Raw genomic sequence first — 19624 nt, forward strand, 5'->3', positions numbered from 1 at the left:
TGAGACGATACCGGCGCTGTATCTCTCGGTGGTTTCCTTTGTCTCCAAAAAAAAAAAAAAACTCGGTGGTTTCCTTGGGCTCGGTCGGTCGGTGAGAGGAGTTATTGGAGTCCGAGTCAGAGAGGAGAGGAGAGGAAAGCAGGAGGAGGAGACGACAGGCAGGCGCTCGCCGGACCGCCGGGAAGACAAGGCTCGCTCCGCCGGAGATGGCGATGACCGTGGAAGGTGAGGGACCCCTCCTCTCCCCCCCGACCCAGCCCCTGTTGTCTGGCTGATCCTCGCATTCGGGATTTGCTGCGGCGCGGGGATCCGGGCCGCTAGGGTTCCGGCGGGCGGCCGGTCGTCGGCGTGGGGCGACGAATCGGCGGGCCGGGGCGCGGGGAAATCCCATTGGCTTGGTCGGAGCTCCGGTGCGGCGCCGGCCAGGGGCAGGCTCGCACGGGGAGGTGGATTTTAGGGGAAAGGGGCCCAGCAGTTAGTCCAGGGGAGCGTGGTTTTCTCGGGACAACTTAGATTTGGGCTGTCATTCCTCTGCGTCCTGCGCTTCTGGCCGTGTCCAGCTGCGTCCGGGTAGGGGTCATGGCTGCAATTTTTTCCTCCTGCGGCATATGGATATGGTTCGCTTTAGCTTTCGGGCTCCGACATTTTAGCTTCCCTAGTATGGGGCTCCTCCCAAGACAACAACGTAGACTCCGACATTTTAGCGTGTAAGCAGGATGTATGTGAAGCCTTGCAAGTGTGAGTTGTAGCATTCGGGTTTGGAATTCTGGGGCATTACGTTTGTAAATAGGATGCATATCAAGCCTAGAGTGTGGGTTATAGCAATAATGCTTGGAGTTCTAGGATATGGAGTTTTGTCATGTGCCATCAGTTTAGGCTAGAGATTTCTGTGCAAATATGTTGATGCCCAGCTTATGACGGAGTTGCGTACTTTGTAACAAGTTTGAGAGATTGATGTGCTTTCTTGGAAATTGATACTGAAGCCATACACCGAGGGTACATAGTTTTGCGTAGCGGAAAATTCCTTAGCCAACTGATATATCTCTTCTGTTCTGTGTCTGCAATGAGCAACCAGGGTTTCCTGAAACTAGTTTGATCAGGAATGAAGGGGTTCAATTAAGTATGGAATGAAGCCTGGCTTGTCCAATTTGATGAAATGATGCTCTCTAATTAGCAGCTAACCTTCTGATGATACTGTCCAGTTTCACCATTTATATTAGATTCTTGCGCTCTCAGTAGTTCTTGATACTTTCTTATCCTGCAAATTGCTTCAAGTGTTTGGCTAACTTGTGTGTTATTTTGTCTACTTTGCTTTCCTCCTTGGTGCTTGATGCTGCTGCCCTGCCATCCTACTCTTGGCGTGCGTCTTTACAGTGTAAGCTCATTATTCGAATGTCTCTTAACTATTGTTTTGCATTAGGTGGAGTACTGAAGTCTCATCTTAATAAAATTTTCTGTTACAGGCTCGCTGGACTTGCGTGTATGTTCTCCACGAGCGTTCTTTTGCAAATCCTGGTAAGCAATGTTTCTTCATTCATGTCTAAGGCTCACATTAGCCTCTTTTGTGCACTGAATTGGGTTTCTGAAAGCTTGCACAGTGGCAGCAATTGCTTTACTCACTGTTAGTTTCACTAACTTTGAGGAGAACCTGACAGTTTTATTTCAAGTTTTGTTTCTACAATTTATTCCTGCCTAGCAATCCATTGTGTGATCGTGCCAAAGTGGCATGGAATTTATGAAAGAGTAATATTGTGACATAGTTGCTGGTCAGGGTTACTCTTATTATTCTGTTAGGAACCCCACATGCTAGAAAAATCATCTTAGAGTCGATGCACACAAAGATTGGTCTGATTGTATCGACATGCACGCCTACTGTAGTAATTATTTTATATGGAGGTTATAGAGCAGCATAAGATTGCCATGCTCTTGTTATTTGACCAAGTTGATACTTCTGGCTGGGTTCTCTGATTCTTTATTTTTCATGCTGCAGGCATGTGCTTTGTACAACAACTGGTGGCCTATGTTAGCAGGTGACTGCTAGTTTGTTATCCTCCTCAATCACCGTGAGCAAGTCCCTGCCACTGACGTTCTTGTGCTTCTTCTGTTGTGCAGCACTCATGTATATCATTGTGCCAATGCCATGCCTGTTCTTTGGCGACGGATCCACACGGTTCTTGAGTAGCGGAGAGGGTGGAGCGTAAGTTCTAACTTGATTACTCTCTTTCCTTTGGAGAAGTAGTAAACTGAACACGTATATCGGCACAGCTCACATGATACGCATTAGGCAATCACAACTTAGGATGCTTATCCACACATTCGCTAATCGCTACCATAACAATTGTAATCAGACATGACATCTCGTTTTTCAGATGGATGAAAGCAGCAAAGTTCCTGACCGGCATGTCTGCCATGGGAAGCCTCGCAATCCCGGCGATCCTGAGGCACGCTGGCCTGATCGAGACGGGGGCCATGTTCATCGAGTTCACCTCCTTCTTCATCCTCGTGTGCACGGTGCTGTGCTTCCACAGGGCCACCCTGGACGAGGAGTGGTAAAGGCTCGCGCAAAACCACAAGGAGTGCCCTAGAGAAGAACGTCTGTTAGGATGTCGAAAGAAATCCCTTGGTGGGAGGGAGCTAACGTGGAACTGTGTACAAAGAAGCGCGCATCAAGCGCTTGACCACTGTATTTATGTATACGCGTACCCGAGATAATCTAGTTGGTAATCCGCGTTGAACCGGTCGTGTAAAGCATATGATCTGGCGCAGTTGATAGACGCAAAGCTGTCTTTTCTATGGTTGGTTTGCCACTTGTGCATTCAGAATCTGCACTTGCAGCATGGTACAAACTATTGGATGGAATGAAGCGACAAGGTTTTGTTTGGATGTTGCACTGGAAGCGAAAGTTGCTCAGTTATGTGTGCCGTAATTCTTTGGTTGTTTGTGTGTGGTCGTGTGATCTTTAGAGAACATATTTTTGGTGTGATATCTGGAGAGCATTTTTGTGTGTGATCTCTAGATAACATATTTTAATTGTTGTGTGTGGTCTCTAGAGGACTTGATAGATGCAATGGTCTCTTGGATCCGTTGCCCAACTCCTCAAAACCTAGAAAAACTTGTGAGATGTGCTTCTACTACCGGCATAAGAAGTGCAATTTGCGGCGGATCTGAAATCAGATGACTTGCGTTGCTATAGTGATGTTGCACGTCCCATTGTATGTTTTCCAAAGGTGTGAGATTTACTATGGTGATGCTGCACATCGCATCACATCATTTGGAAATTGTGTTCTACTCCCTCGTCCAAAAGTAAGGGTTGGAAGTTGGAACACTTATTTTGTACTACTATACAGGTTTTTTTTTTCTTTTGAATTGGCAGATTTTTCGCATTCATGAAGATGAAAAGGAGTACTACACATACATGATCACTACTTTGAAAAGTTGCCTGTTAGCATATGAAGGCCAAAATATCTATATGCTGGAACTCTGCAAGTAAGACTGTATTTTCACCCGGAACTATAGAAAAAAAATGTGTCTATGCAACGCTACGAATTGGGGTCACAAACAATATATTAGATAATACCGGCAGTTCAGCACCAAGACAGTTTGGCCGAGTGGTCTAAGGCGCCAGATTTAGGCTCTGGTCCGAAAGGGCGTGGGTTCAAACCCCACAGCTGTCAATATTTTTATTTTCGACGTTGCTTTTAATTTTTTTTCCTCCTGTAAATCCATGAACTTGTAAAAATGCACCAATCATTTCTAGATTAGACCATGGAAATTCTTCAAGCCATAATAACCTTCCTTTCTGCCCACTTCTTTCACTTTCAACCATTCCGTATGAAGTGACTTTTTAGAAGGGAATATATATTATCAGAAATATTTCAGATCCCCACTTCCGCAAAAAAAAAAAATCAGATCCCCAAATGTTAAAATTTTATCACATTTAGAGCCTGAGAGGGTGTCCCAAAAAATTCTAGAAGCTGGAGTTGGGGTAAAATTACCCACCACTGCCATCAGTAAGTGGATACCCCTTCATTTTCATTCCCCTCAACTAATCAAATAGATTCTTTAAACCAAATTTTCTATTCTTGAAGCTGGAGCTAGATGGAAGTCAAGTATTCTCTTGATAGTGCTATAGCTTCTATATAAAACTGCCCCAAAGTGAATTTGATGAAGTGAAGCCGATTTTGGTGAATTGAAGCAGTCCCCAAACAGGCTCTTAATACTACCCTCTCTTCCTCCTTCCCTCCTTCTATTATGTCTCCAAGGCCTCTCGTAGTCACTAAAATGGTATAGTGTTTCGTGAGCGCATGGCTCTTGCAATGTTTCGAGTCACTAAGAGATGTTTACGAAAGATTCTGCGAGAGCACGGTCTGGGACTGTGAAGGTTGCTAGCCTAGGAGTAAAAGCATCTTCAAACCGGGCCCCTATAGTTACCTCTATTTGTTCGGGCAGACAACTCAGACACGACCCACATAAAAAATGGCCACCCAACCAAACTCCTATTTCCATCCCATATGCCGAGGTTGTTTGGCATCCCCATTTCCAACCCACGTGTGAGACAAATTTGGGACTGACTGGACATGACCCAGATAGAAAAGGCCACCCAATCGGACCATCATTTTCATCCCATATGCCGGGGCTGTTTGGCATCCCCATTTCCAGCCCATATGTGAGAAAAATTTGGGACTGATTGGACACGACCCAAATAGAGAAGGCCACCCGATCGGACCATCATTTCCACCCCATATGTCGGACTGTCTCACATCCCTATTTCCAGCCCCTATGTGGGACATATTTGGGACTACCCGGGCACGACCCAGATAGACAAGGCCACCCAATCGGACCATCATTTCCACCCCATATGTCGGGCTGTCTGGCATCCCCATTTCCAGCCCATATGTGGGACATAATTGGGACTGCCTGGGCACGGCCCAGATAGAAAAGGCCACCCAATCAGAGTATCATTTCCACCCCATATGTCGGGTTGTCTAGCATCCCCATTTCCAACCCATATGTGGGACATATTTGGGACTGCCCGGGCACGACCCAGACAGCAAAGGCCACCCAATCGGACCCTCATTTCCACCTCATATGTCAGGGTTGTCTGGCACCTCCATTTCCAGCCCATATATGGGACATATTTGGAACTGCCTGGACCCATCTGCCACGCCGGACTGACCCACGCCGACCCCACAAAATCCCACACCTGTCACCATCTTGGACCAAATCTTAGCTACTCTCATTGCCCGCTTTGTTTTCTTTCTGCTCCGCCCCTGGTCATCTCCTTCCCTTTTCAGCCATCTCCGCCATGTCAAGCATCAGATTGGAGTCCACCGGGTCCAGAAAAATCACAACGTCCACTTGGAATTTGCCACTTGAATGAACAAGGAGGAGATAGCCCTCCATCTCGCGCTTCACTGGTCTCAAGTCGAGACCACAATGAGTACCTGAGAAGAATAACTGTCAGGATGTTGAAAGAAATTCTCTTGGTGGGAGCTAACATGAAACTGTATTCGAGAGAAGCATATGCGTCAAGCCCATGACTACTTTGTTTATGTATTATACACACAGTCGAGATTCAGTAGTGGCAATGGCATTTTCTTACATTAACCTCTTTTCTTGTCGGTGTTTTTCCTCGCATAATCTTTGCCTGAATTGCCCCGTGTAAACATATAAATATAATCTAGTTTGTTGATGATTGATATCATTTTTATTTGATTTGTTTCCACTTGTGTATTCATAATCTACACTTGAAGGATGGTACTAAGAAGTCAATGGAATGTAGTGAGAAGGTTTTGTTTAGACTTTAGATCCTTCATCTGAGGTCACATTTGCTCAGTTATGACTTATGTGTCTCCGTTTTGTTGTTGTGTGTGAGATCCCCAGTGAACATTTTTGGTTGTTTGTGTGTGATCTCTAGAGACAATTTTCTGGTTGTTTACGTATGATCTCTAGAGAACTTGATAGAAGCAAAATTATCTTGCATTTTTTTTAGAAAAGGAGGATGACCCCCGGCCGCATGCATCGGCCTTTGCATCTGGGGGATGCATGCGGCCATTTTATTGATTATTCTCAAGGACCTTACAAAACAGTACAACAATATGACTGAATCCGCCATCTTGGCAACATCTGCTGCTACTCCTATCCATATGATGAAGGGGTGCAAGCTGGACCAAATACCCAGACCTCTCACCTAAGCCTAACATCTAAAGCTGGAGACCCTGATCGAGCCACATACCGGGTTCGGGGCACAAACCGATCCGACACACTCACATGTGTCGTCGCCGCCATCTTCCACTGGTCCATCTTTAGATCACATTGAGGTACCAGCCATGGCAGGTGCCTCCGCCATCGACGCCACCATGACGCCAAACGACGACCTCCACCTACGCGAGTCCATCTCCAAGCAACAGACGGAGATCCATGCTAGGATAGGGCCGCACCACCGTCCTCGCCCACCACCCACAAGCGCCACCCAGCCCCAAGGTTCCCAAAGCGGCGCCTTCAAGAAGGGAACGGTGTCGCGAGCGTCGCCGACGCCCAACAAAGTTAAGGCTTTCGCCCGAGAGACCTAGGGGAAGGGGAAGTGAGGGGATCAGTCCATACCGACGCCTCCAAGGAGGGGAACGATGTTGGAATTATGCCCTAGAGGCAATAATAAATATAGTTATTATTATAATTCCTGTATCAAGATAATAGTTTATTATCCATGCTATAATTGTATTGAATGAAGACTCATTTACATGTGTGGATACATAGACAAAACACCGTCCCTAGCATGCCTCTAGTTGGCTAGCCAGTTGATCGATGATAGTCAGTGTCTTCTGATTATGAACAAGGTGTTGTTGCTTGATAACTGGATCACGTCATTGGGAGAATCACGTGATGGACTAGACCCAAACTAATAGACGTAGCATGTTGATCGTGTCATTTTGTTGCTACTGTTTTCTGCGTGTCAAGTATTTATTCCTATGACCATGAGATCATATAACTCACTGACACTGGAGGAATGCTTTGTGTGTATCAAACGTCGCAACGTAACTGGGTGACTATAAAGATGCTCTACAGGTATCTCCGAAGGTGTTAGTTGAGTTAGTATGGATCAAGACTGGGATTTGTCACTCCGTGTGACGGAGAGGTATCTCGGGGCCCACTCGGTAATACAACATCACACACAAGCCTTGCAAGCAATGTAACTTAGTGTAAGTTACGGGATCTTGTATTACGGAACGAGTAAAGAGACTTGCCGGTAAACGAGATTGAAATAGGTATGCGGATACTGACGATCGAATCTCGGGCAAGTAACATACCGAAGGACAAAGGGAATGACATACGGGATTATACGAATCCTTGGCACTGAGGTTCAAACGATAAGATCTTCGTAGAATATGTAGGATCCAATATGGGCATCCAGGTCCCGCTATTGGATATTGACCGAGGAGTCTCTCGGGTCATGTCTACATAGTTCTCGAACCCGCAGGGTCTGCACACTTAAGGTTCGACGTTGTTTTATGCGTATTTGAGTTATATGGTTGGTTACCGAATGTTGTTCGGAGTCCCGGATGAGATCACGGACGTCACGAGGGTTTACGGAATGGTCCGGAAACGAAAATTGATATATAGGATGACCTCATTTGATTATCGGAAGGTTTTCGGAGTTACCAGGAATGACGAATGGGTTCCGGGAGTTCACAGGGGGGGGGGGGGCAACCCACCCCGGGGAAGCCCATAGTCCATGAGGGTGGCGCACCAGCCCTTAGTGGGCTGGTGGGACAGCCCAAAAGGGGCCTATGCGCCAAGGATAAGAAATCAAAGGAAAAAGGAAAAAAAAAGGGAGGAGGTGGGAAGGGAGGGGGACTCCCTCCCACCAAACCTAGTCCAACTCGGTTTGGGGGGGGGGAGAGTCCTCCCCCTTGGCTCGGCCGACTCCTTGAGGGTCCTTGGACCCCAAGGCAAGGCCCCCCTCCCTCCCACCTATATATACGGAGGTTTTAGGGCTGATTTGAGACGATTTTTCCACGGCAGCCCGACCACATACCTCCACGGTTTTTCCTCTAGATCGCGTTTCTGCGGAGCTCGGGCGGAGCCCTGCTGAGACAAGGTCATCACCAACCTCCGGAGCGCCGTCACGCTGCCGGAGAACTCTTCTACCTCTCCGTCTCTCTTGCTGGATCAAGAAGGCCGAGATCATCGTCGAGCTGTACGTGTGCTGAACGCGGAGGTGCCGTCCGTTCGGTACTAGATCGTGGGACTGATCGCGGGATTGTTCGCGGGGCGGATCGAGGGACGTGAGGACGTTCCACTACATCAACCGCGTTCTCTAACGCTTCTGTTGTACGATCTACAAGGGTACGTAGATCACTCATCCCCTCTCGTAGATGGACATCGCCATGATAGGTCTTCGTGCGCGTAGGAAAATTTTTGTTTCCCATGCGACGTTCCCCAACAAACGACGCCATCAAGCGTCGCCATCGACGCGGTCGGCCATGGCCGACCAGGGATTTCGCCCGAACTAGATCCCCGCCACCAGCAGCGCATCCTGTACAAAACCGGCGACCCAAGGAAGCGCGACCCGACCAGGCTGGCCCGCACGCCGAACAGGGGAGGAGGGGAGGCGCTGGATCGCGCGCACCGGCCACCACAAAAGCCGCCGCCGGACGCCAGCGACCACGTATCCCGCCGCCCGCGCGGCCGAGACGCCAGATCCACCGCCCGCACGGCTGCTAGCCTGCCGTGCCTCGCCAATGGAGCCGTCGCTCCAGATCCGGGGCTCCCCATGCAGAGGTAGGACAGCCTAGGCCCCGCCACCATCATCCTTGGCACCCCGGGCTTGCCCGACGGCTGCCTCAGGCGGCGGCGAGGAAGGGAGGGGGAGGGGGAGGCGGCTAGGGTTGGGAGGGAGGGAGGGAGGGGAGGGGAGGCGGCTAGGGTTGGGAGAGAGGGAGGGAGGAAGAAGCACCAGTGGTACACATGATCTTCCCCCAAAAAAATTATCTTGCATACCTTGCCAACTCCTTAACTAATAGAATATACACTCCACATCTACTACTGTACTACCAACATAAAAAACACAAGTTGCGGCGGATCTGGAAGGTCATAATTAACCATTGAAACCGCCTAAATCAGATGAGCCACATTGCTCTGATGATGTTGCACATCACATCTATAGTTTCTAATCCGTTATCAGTAATTTAGAAACCTCTCGTTGTCCATCAATCGCATCAGTTGTAGTTACCCTCATCATTTGGAGAGCTCCCCCACACAAAGAAATTGTGATACTACACATACATGATCACTAGTTTGAGGAGTTATCAGTTAGCATCTCAATTAATGGTTTTTTAACTGGATAGACGCAAATATCCAGATACCGGAAGCAACACTTTTTCGAGAAAAAAAAACCCGTATATAAAAGAAGGCATAGCGGGAATATTATTTCAGTTTCTTTAACGCTACAGGGTTCGCACACACACACAAAATACGATACAAGTTATGATTACCATCTAATTTATAGGGTAATACATCTAGTTAATCACTAAGACAGTTTGGCCGAGTGGTCTAAGGCGCCAGATTTAGGCTCTGGTCCGAAAGGGCGTGGGTTCAAACCCCACAGCTGTCATACTTTTTTTATTTATTTATTTCCATCGGTCCCTTCTTCTGTTTTTGCAAGTCCCACAGATTTTGGCGGACTCTCTCATAAAACTGCACTACTCACTTCCAGATTTTTTGAGGGAAATTCTTCATGCCATAGCCGTCCTTTCCTGCCCACTTCTTTTACTTCCAATTATTTCATACGAATTGCTTTTTATGAAGGGAATACATATTCTCCAAAAATTTTTTAGATCAAATGAATACCAAGTGGAAATTAGGATGCACCTGGAAATTATAATGCACCACTCCGAAGCTCATTTCTTCTAGCAAAAAAAAAGAAAAATATCTGAAAAATACTTTTAAAACCATTTCTTTTAGAAAAAGAAACACCAAATCTGAAAATACTTTTGAAACCCTGTTTGTACCAGCCTAAGAAAGCGTCGTGACTTTCCTACCTCGACTCTTCTAAGGTCCTAATTCCTAAACAAGTTAACAAAACATTCTCATCTTGCACCACATTCCCAAATGAGCTATCCTCAGGGCCTTCAGTAAGAAGTGTTGTCTTTGGTGAGTATGGGTGTCTTCGTTGTTTTGAGTCGCTAAGAAAGGAAATTTTTGTCGATTGTCTTGTACCGTGAAGATCGCTAGTGTAGGAGTAAGCAAAGGATGTGATGGGAATTAGTTGAGATAGCAGATATCATCAGCACAAGGAGTGGCTTGAGGAGTCTCAATAGTCACAACTATGGTTATAGGCATAGCTGCATGAAGTCCTTCCTACAAGGTTAGGATTTCTGAGAGGTCATTGCAAGCGCAACTCTTCCAGGAGAGTGCAGAGACATTGCGGAAGTGGCTCATCAAGGCGAGCAACACTATATGTTGCTTTGAAAAACACAAAGGAGGACGTCCTACATTTGAGATGTGGTGACGACGAGGGTGGGCAAGGAGAAATTGCAAAATTGTTCTCAAAAAAGAATGAGGCATGACTAAATGTACCAAAAAGTGAGCTTGCAGGTATCAGCGCGACACTTCCAGCACTAGTTAGTACTTTAAATAATTAAATAATATATGTTGTGTATCCTGATGAGAAGGGTCATAACCCATCTCCTTAGACCAGAGTACAATGGGCCTATGGCCGTGGTGAGAGGATAGCCGTCACAACCATCCTTTGTTCAAGAATTTATTGGCTAAAAGAAGGCGTTAGCCAAGTATATGAACATAATCACCTTTTAAGAGTGATATGAAGATGAGGTGTTCTATACCAATAGGAAGAGGAGTCCACTCTGAGGCCAAGAAGTGTTGAGTAAATAGGCAATTTTCCGAGTATATTAATCCACGAAATAATAACTAGCATGGCATTGACTAGACTAATGACATACTGATCTTGAGCTAACCTAGCACATACTACGCATATAGTGGATACATCTATGCAAACAAGTAGTACTGCTAGGATAAATACGAACATGAGGATAAACGAGTCATACCCTTCAATCGGCCAGTTGGCCGTAGCAGCAGCAGTGGCGGCGGCAATATCCTCAGCCGTCTTCTTCTCGGCTTCCTCGCGGAGACGGTCAGCTTCGCTTGGTGAAGACATGTCGATGACAAGGGCGACGCGGACGTAGACGAAGCAGACGGACGGAGGCGAGCAGTCGCGTGATCGCTCCCCAAAAACCTAATCGCCCCTCTCCCGTACAGGAACCGGAGAGGCGAGGTTTCGGAGGCCTGCTCTCCCGTCGACCGTGTACGCGGTAAACGGGACGGAGTCGCCGGCGGCAGCAGCAGTTCAAGGAACGAACGCGTGAGGCAGATGTGATCTGATTCTCGTGACGGCTAGGGTAGGCGATCACGTGCTTATAAAGGCGGCTGGGTGGAGAGACGTGGGCCGAACCCACGTCCGAGTCGGTAACAGCCACGATCCGACGTCTCGGATCGTGCCTTGTCCGTTACGTATTCTCCGTTCCTGACCGGCAAAAATAAGCGCGTAGGTATGAGCTCGCCTCGGCTCATTCCCTCGGCGCGGCGCGGCGAGGCGGCGGAGGAGGAGTGCGCGAGGGCACCTTCTCTTCTCACTCTCCAATAGCATGTGGAAGAGAGACCTTTATAAAGGGGTCCAAACTCTCCTCCACTAGCGGGGTGGGACTAAACTCCCACCACCTTGTCATGCCACCACCTACATGGGCCCTTGGAGATTTTTCTGAAATTCTCTAATGGGCCTAAAGCCCACCTCCAAATTTCAACAATCCCCCACCAGATCTCAAGGGCACATCGTGTTCCCTCGTTCCAATCACTGTTTTAATATACCAGCATTTCAGTGAAGACCTATTAAGGTTGAGCTTCACCTAGAACAAGTAGCTACACTCCTTTACAACTGAACAATGGACTATGCCTTGAATTGTCAGCTTGGCGTAAAGGAGCTTCACCACAAGTCTTACTAGTACTAGACTGCCGAAGGTGACCCCTCGGGTGGAGCATATTAGTCACACTCCTGGCCTATTCATGAGTTTACTAGAGATCACCCAAACCTCATAGACTGTGACCAGCAGTCAAGCTCATATAGGTGTGTTCCTCCAAAGATCGCTCTGTAGGACAGCATCTTGCTTACATATAAGCTTTAGAACACATTAAGACAGTAGTCATCCTACCATACAATATCCGAGAGTATTGCATCTCCAACGGAGTGGGTTAGTAAAGTTACTCTCCTCAGTTCACCACTGACTTGTTTTCCCAGGTCCTACTTCACGGGATCTCCGATCATATAGGTTGGGTTACTACCATGGCAACTCATGTGGGTCTCATACCCATCTCCCTCGATGCACTATCTATCACAACACGTGATAGCCCTTTAGTAAAGGGATCTGCCAGATTCTTAGCCGTTTGGATATAATCCAACGCTATCACTCCGGAGTTTCTCAAACGTCTGACATACTTCAATCTCATTCTTATATGTTTGTTGGACTTCATATTGTCCTTTGAACTCTTCACTTTAACAATAACCGTCTGATTATCGCAGTTCATAAGGATAGCCGGAACCAGCTTCTCAACCACAGGTAAGTCCATCAAAAGATCTCGAAGAAATTCTGCTTCGACACCAGATGTGTCTAATGCTGTTAATTCTGCTTCCATTGTCGATCTTGTTAAGATCGTTTGCTTGCAAGACTTCCAGGAAACAGCACCACCCCCAAGAGTAAACATATACCCAGTAGTGGCCTTCATCTCATCAGCATCAGAGATCCAATTCGCATCACTATACCCTTCAAGTACCGATGGGAATCCCGTATAGTGAAGCCCGTGGTTGACAGTACCTTTCAAGTAGCGCATAATTCTTTCAACAACACGCCAATGAACATCGCCCGGGTTTGCAACAAACCGGCTAAGTTTGCTCACATCAAACGCGATGTCAGGCCTCGTTGCGCTAGCTAGGTACATAAGTGAACCGATAATTTGAGAGAATCTCAATTGATCTATAGCTGTGCCTTTAAACTTTCGAATAAGAACACTAGGATCATATGGTGTTTGACAAATTTTGCAGTCTGAATATCCAAAGCGACTCAAAATCTTATCAACATAGTGGGATTGCAGAAGTGTAATCCCACCCTCATCATCTCTCAACAGCTTGATGTTCAAGATAACATCAGCCACCCCAGGGTCCTTCATCTCAAAGTTTTGAGACAGAAAAGACTTAACCTCCTCAATTACTTTGAGGTTGGTTCCAAATATCAGTATGTCATCAACATACAAGCACAATATAACTCCTTCGCCCCCACCATGGCGATAGTATACACATTTGTCAGCTTCATTAACAACGAAGCCAACAGATGTCAGAGTTGTATTAAACTTCTCATGCCATTGCTTAGGTGCTTGTCTCAGACCATATAAAGATTTCAGCAACTTACACACCTTTCCTTCCTGACCTTCTATCACAAAGCCATCTGGCTGTTGCATATAGATTTCCTCATTTAGCTCTCCATTCAGGAAAGCCGTCTTAACGTCCATTTGATGAACGAGAAGACCATGAGAGGCCGCCAATGAGAGTAGTACTCTAATGGTGGTCAGTCTAGCCACAGGTGAATAAGTATCGAAGAAATCTTCCTCTTCTTTCTGGGCATAGCCCTTGGCCACAAGCCTAGCCTTGTACTTTTCAATCGTACCATCGGGCCTAAGCTTCTTTTTGAACACCCACTTGCATCCCAATGGTTTGCAACCATAGGGACGATCAGTGATTTCCCATGTCCCGTTAGCCATGATGGAATCCATCTCGCTACGGACCGCAGCTTTCCAGTAATCAGCATCTGGAGAAGCATACGCTTCTGAAATAGAAGTGGGATTATCATCCACGAGGTATACGAAGAAATCATCACCAAAGGTCTTTGCAGTCCTTTGTCTCTTGCCCCTACCACGGGCTTCCTCGTCATCCTCCTCAGGATTTTCATCATGTGTTTGTTCATAATATTCCATAGGAATGGCAGGCTCAGGAGTTATCTCAGATTCCTGTCTAGAAGTGCTTTGCATATGTCTCATGGGAAATATATCCTCAAAGAATGTAACATCCCTCGACTCCATTATTGTACCGACCTTCACGTCAGGTACCTCAGATTTCACTACTAGAAATCTATAGCCTACGCTATTCTTAGCGTATCCCAAATTAACGCAATCCACAGTCTTTGGTCCAAGCTTACGCTTCTTGGGGATCGGTACATTGACTTTCGCCAAGCAACCCCAAGTACGTAAGTACGAGAGTGTCGTCCTTCTCTTCGACCACTCCTCGTAGGGAGTGACCTCATTATCTTTTGTAGGAACTTTATTCAGGGCATGACACGCGGTCAATATAGCCTCCCCCCACCATGCCTTGGATAAACCCGATGTATCTAACATGGCGTTAACCAAATCAGTTAGAGTACGGTTTTTCCGCTCGACAACCCCGTTTGACTGGGGTGAATAGGGAGGCGTCCTCTCATGAATAATGCCGTGTTCCGCACAAAATGAATCAAATTCGTTTGAGAATTACTCTCCACCACGAATAGACCGAACTCGTTTAATTTTCTTTTCAAGTTGATTCTCAACTTCTGCCTTATAGATTTTAAAGTAGTGTAGAGCCTCATCTTTAGTATTTAACAGATACACATAGCAAAATCTAGTGGAATCATCTATCAATGTCATGAAGTATTTCTTTCCACCTTTAGTCAACACACCATTCATCTCACAAAGATCAGAATGTATGAGTTCTAATGGTGCCAAGTGTCTCTCCTCTGCAGCCTTGTGAGGTTTGCGAGGTTGCTTTGCTTGCACACACGAGTGGCAGTTAGAACCTTTGGCTAAAGTGAAAGTTGGGATTAAATTCAGTTTTGCTAGCCGCGACATAACACCGAAACTTATGTGACAAAGACGTGAATACCAAACTTCAGATTCATTAACACTCGAATGAATATTGTTCACGACTTCATTACAAAAATCTGCTAGAGAAAGGCGGAACAGACCTCCGCATTCATAACCTTTTCCAACGAAAAGTCCATATTTCGTAACTACTACTTTATTAGACTCGAACACCAACTTAAACCCTTCTCTACACAGAAGGGAGCCACTAACGAGATTCTTCTTGATGGCGGGGACATGCTGCACGTTCTTCAGCTGCACGATCCTTCCCGAAGTAAACTTCAGATCGACCGTGCCAACACCAAGAACAGAAGCACTCGCGCCATTCCCCATCAATACGGACCCGCGACCGGTGGCCTGATAAGAAGAGAACAATGATAAGTCAGCACACACATGAATATTTGCACCCGTGTCCACCCACCAATCGGTGGACTGACAAACTGTAAATACAGTAAGTAAATTACCGTACCCAGATGCACCACTTTCATTGTTGCCCACAATCATGTTTGCAGACTTGGAGTCCTGCGCCGGCTTCTTGTACTTGTTTGGGCATTTGTTCGCCCAATGTTCCTCTGAACCACAAGTATAGCAGCCATCTCCCTTCTTATTCTTCTTGAAGGGCTTCTTCCCCTTCTTCTTGAAGTCGGTATTCTGTTGGACAGAGTTCTTTCCCTTGGGCTTGTGAGAATTGAAGTTCCTCTGATGTACCATATTGGCAGCAGAAGAGCTTTCCACCGCTTTTCCATTGGAGTCCTTTGCTCTCGAGTTCTGCTCAACACTCATATGGCCGATGATGTCCTCTACTGAGAACTCACGCCTCTGATGTTTCAGAGTAGTAGCAAAGTTCCTCCAGGAATTAGGGAGCTTAGCAATTATACAGCCCGCGACAAACTTGCCCGGCAAATTGCACTTAAGAACCTCAAGTTCCTTAGCTATGCATATTATCTCATGAGCTTGTTCCAATACAGAACGGTTGTCAACCATATTGTAATCGTGGAACTGCTCCATAACATACATCTCACTCCCAGCATCGGTGGCCCCGAATTTAGATTCGAGCGCCTCCCACAAGTCCTTGGCAACATGCATATGTAAATATGCATCAACCAGCTTATCTCCGATCACGCTAATGACTGCTCCAAGGAATAGGACGGTGGCCTCCTTAAACATCTTCTCCTGTTCAGGAGTGATAGTTTCCGTAGGAGTGACACCGGCTACCCAGAACACGTTCATAGCCGTGAGCCATAAGGTGGTTCTCGTTTGCCAACGCTTGAAAAAAGTACCGGTAAACTTATCCGGTTTCAGTGCAGCAGCAAAACCGTTACTCGAAAAATTCCTACAGACATTAGGTTTTTGGATTGTTGAGTAAATAGGCAATTTTCCGACTATATTAATCCACGAAATAATAACTAGCATGGCATTGACTAGACTAATGGCATACTGATCTTGAGCTAACCTAGCACATACTACGGATATAGTGGATACATCTATGCAAACAAGTAGTACTGCTAGGATAAATACGAACATGAGGATAAACGAGTCATACCCTCCAATCGGCCAGTTGGCCGTAGCAGCAGCGGCGGCGGCAGTATCCTCAGCCGTCTTCTTCTCGGCTTCCTCGCGGAGACGGTCAGCTTCGCTTGGTGAAGACATGGCGATGACGAGGGCGACGCGGACGTAGACGAAGCAGACGGACGGAGGCGAGCAGTCGCGTGATCGCTCCCCAAAAACCTAATCGCCCCTCTCCCGTACAGGAACCGGAGAGGCGAGGTTTCGGAGGCCTGCTCTCCCGTCGACCGTGTACGCGGTAAGAGGCAGATGTGATCTGATTCTCGTGACGGCTAGGGTAGGCGATCGCGTGCTTATAAAGGCGGCTGGGTGGAGAGACGTGGGCCGAACCCACGTCCGTGTCGGTAACAGCCACGATCCGACGTCTCGGATCGTGCCTTGTCCGTTACGTATTCTCCGTTCCTGACCGGCAAAAATAAGCGCGTAGGTATGAGCTCGGCTCGGCTCATTCCCGCGGCACGGCGCGACGCGTCGAGGCGTGGCGAGGCGGGCGGCGGAGGAGGAGTGCGCGAGGGCACCTTCTCTTCTCACTCTCCAATAGCATGTGGAAGATAGACCATTATAAAGGGGTCCAAACTCTCCTCCACTAGCGGGGTGGGACTGAACTCCCACCACCTTGTCATGCCACCACCTACATGGGCCCTTGGAGATTTTTCTGAAATTCACTAATGGGCCTAAAGCCCACCTCCAAATTTCAACAATCCCCCACCAGATCTCAAGGGCACATCGTGTTCCCTCGTTCCAATCACTGTTTTAATATACCAGCATTTCAGTGAAGACCTATTAAGGTTGAGCTTCACCTAGAACAAGTAGCTACACTCCTTTACAACTGAACAATGGACTATGCCTTGAATTGTCAGCTTGGCGTAAAGGAGCTTCACCACAAGTCTTACTAGTACTAGACTGCCGAAGGTGACCCCTCGGGTGGAGCATATTAGTCACACTCCTGGCCTATTCATGAGTTTACTAGAGATCACCCAAACCTCATAGACTGTGACCAGCAGTCAAGCTCATATAGGTGTGTTCCTCCAAAGATCGCTCTGTAGGACAGCATCTTGCTTACATATAAGCTTTAGAACACATTAAGACAGTAGTCATCCTACCATACAATGTCCGAGAGTATTGCATCTCCAACGGAGTGGGTTAGTAAAGTTACTCTCCTCAGTTCACCACTGACTTGTTTTCCCAGGTCCTACTTCACGGGATCTCCGATCATATAGGTTGGGTTACTACCATGGCAACTCATGTGGGTCTCATACCCATCTCCCTCGATGCACTATCTATCACAACACGTGATAGCCCTTTAGTAAAGGGATCTGCCAGATTCTTAGCCGTTTGGATATAATCCAACGCTATCACTCCGGAGTTTCTCAAACGTCTGACATACTTCAATCTCATTCTTATATGTTTGTTGGACTTCATATTGTCCTTTGAACTCTTCACTTTAACAATAACCGTCTGATTATCGCAGTTCATAAGGATAGCCGGAACCGGCTTCTCAACCACACGTAAGTCCATCAAAAGATCTCGAAGAAATTCTGCTTCGACACCAGACGTGTCTAATGCTGTTAATTCTGCTTCCATTGTCGATCTTGTTAAGATCGTTTGCTTGCAAGACTTCCAGGAAACAACACCACCCCCAAGAGTAAACATATACCCAGTAGTGGCCTTCATCTCATCAGCATCAGAGATCCAATTCGCATCACTATGCCCTTCAAGTACCGATGGGAATCCCGTATAGTGAAGCCCGTGGTTGACAGTACCTTTCAAGTAGCGCATAATTCTTTCAACAACACGCCAATGAACATCGCCCGGGTTTGCAACAAACCGGCTAAGTTTGCTCACATCAAACGCGATGTCAGGCCTCGTTGCGCTAGCTAGGTACATAAGTGAACCGATAATTTGAGAGAATCTCAATTGATCTATAGCTGTGCCTTTAAACTTTCGAATAAGCACACTAGGATCATATGGTGTTTGACAAATTTTGCAGTCTGAATATCCAAAGCGACTCAAAATCTTATCAACATAGTGGGATTGCAGAAGTGTAATCCCACCCTCATCATCTCTCAACAGCTTGATGTTCAAGATAACATCAGCCACCCCAGGGTCCTTCATCTCAAAGTTTTGAGACAGAAAAGACTTAACCTCCTCAATTACTTTGAGGTTGGTTCCAAATATCAGTATGTCATCAACATACAAGCACAATATAACTCCTTCGCCCCCACCATGGCGATAGTATACACATTTGTCAGCTTCATTAACAACGAAGCCAACAGATGTCAGAGTTGTATTAAACTTCTCATGCCATTGCTTAGGTGCTTGTCTCAGACCATATAAAGATTTCAGCAACTTACACACCTTTCCTTCCTGACCTTCTATCACAAAGCCATCTGGCTGTTGCATATAGATTTCCTCATTTAGCTCTCCATTCAGGAAAGCCGTCTTAACGTCCATTTGATGAACGAGAAGACCATGAGAGGCCGCCAATGAGAGTAGTACTCTAATGGTGGTCAGTCTAGCCACAGGTGAATAAGTATCGAAGAAATCTTCCTCTTCTTTCTGGGCATAGCCCTTGGCCACAAGCCTAGCCTTGTACTTTTCAATCGTACCATCGGGCCTAAGCTTCTTTTTGAACACCCACTTGCATCCCAATGGTTTGCAACCATAGGGACGATCAGTGATTTCCCATGTCCCGTTAGCCATGATGGAATCCATCTCGCTACGGACCGCAGCTTTCCAGTAATCAGCATCTGGAGAAGCATACGCTTCTGAAATAGAAGTGGGATTATCATCCACGAGGTATACGAAGAAATCATCACCAAAGGTCTTTGCAGTCCTTTGTCTCTTGCCCCTACCACGGGCTTCCTCGTCATCCTCCTCAGGATTTTCATCATGTGTTTGTTCATAATATTCCATAGGAATGGCAGGCTCAGGAGTTATCTCAGATTCCTGTCTAGAAGTGCTTTGCATATGTCTCATGGGAAATATATCCTCAAAGAATGTAACATCCCTCGACTCCATTATTGTACCGACCTTCATGTCAGGTACCTCAGATTTCACTACTAGAAATCTATAGCCTACACTATTCTTAGCGTATCCCAAATTA

At 46.7% G+C, this 19624-nt stretch overlaps 1 protein-coding gene and 2 non-coding genes across 4 annotated transcripts; all 3 read left to right on the plus strand.

Annotated features, from left to right (window-relative positions):
* The first annotated feature begins 91 nt into the window (after positions 1-91).
* Positions 92-2883, plus strand: LOC123445641 (vacuolar protein sorting-associated protein 55 homolog). Of its 2 annotated transcripts, none has more exons than XM_045122654.1 (5): positions 92-225; positions 1464-1515; positions 1991-2030; positions 2113-2197; positions 2370-2883. In XM_045122654.1, exons 2-5 carry the CDS (start codon positions 1483-1485, stop codon positions 2551-2553), a joined length of 342 nt encoding a protein of 113 aa, XP_044978589.1. In that variant the 5' UTR covers positions 92-225; positions 1464-1482; the 3' UTR covers positions 2554-2883. The 2 variants fall into 2 exon arrangements, with proteins under 2 accessions (XP_044978589.1, XP_044978588.1); XM_045122653.1 differs by lacking the exon at positions 92-225 and adding an exon at positions 526-1375.
* A 711-nt stretch (positions 2884-3594) lies between these two features.
* TRNAL-UAG lies at positions 3595-3674 on the plus strand. Its single transcript has one exon. It is a non-coding gene; the product is annotated as a tRNA-Leu (tRNA).
* Positions 3675-9533: 5859 nt separating this feature from the next.
* TRNAL-UAG lies at positions 9534-9613 on the plus strand. Its single transcript has one exon. It is a non-coding gene; the product is annotated as a tRNA-Leu (tRNA).
* The last annotated feature ends 10011 nt before the right edge of the window (positions 9614-19624 follow it).

The sequence above is a fragment of the Hordeum vulgare genome, chromosome 3H (genome assembly GCF_904849725.1).
Source record: "Hordeum vulgare subsp. vulgare chromosome 3H, MorexV3_pseudomolecules_assembly, whole genome shotgun sequence".
In the NCBI taxonomy this organism is placed as follows: domain Eukaryota; kingdom Viridiplantae; phylum Streptophyta; class Magnoliopsida; order Poales; family Poaceae; genus Hordeum; species Hordeum vulgare.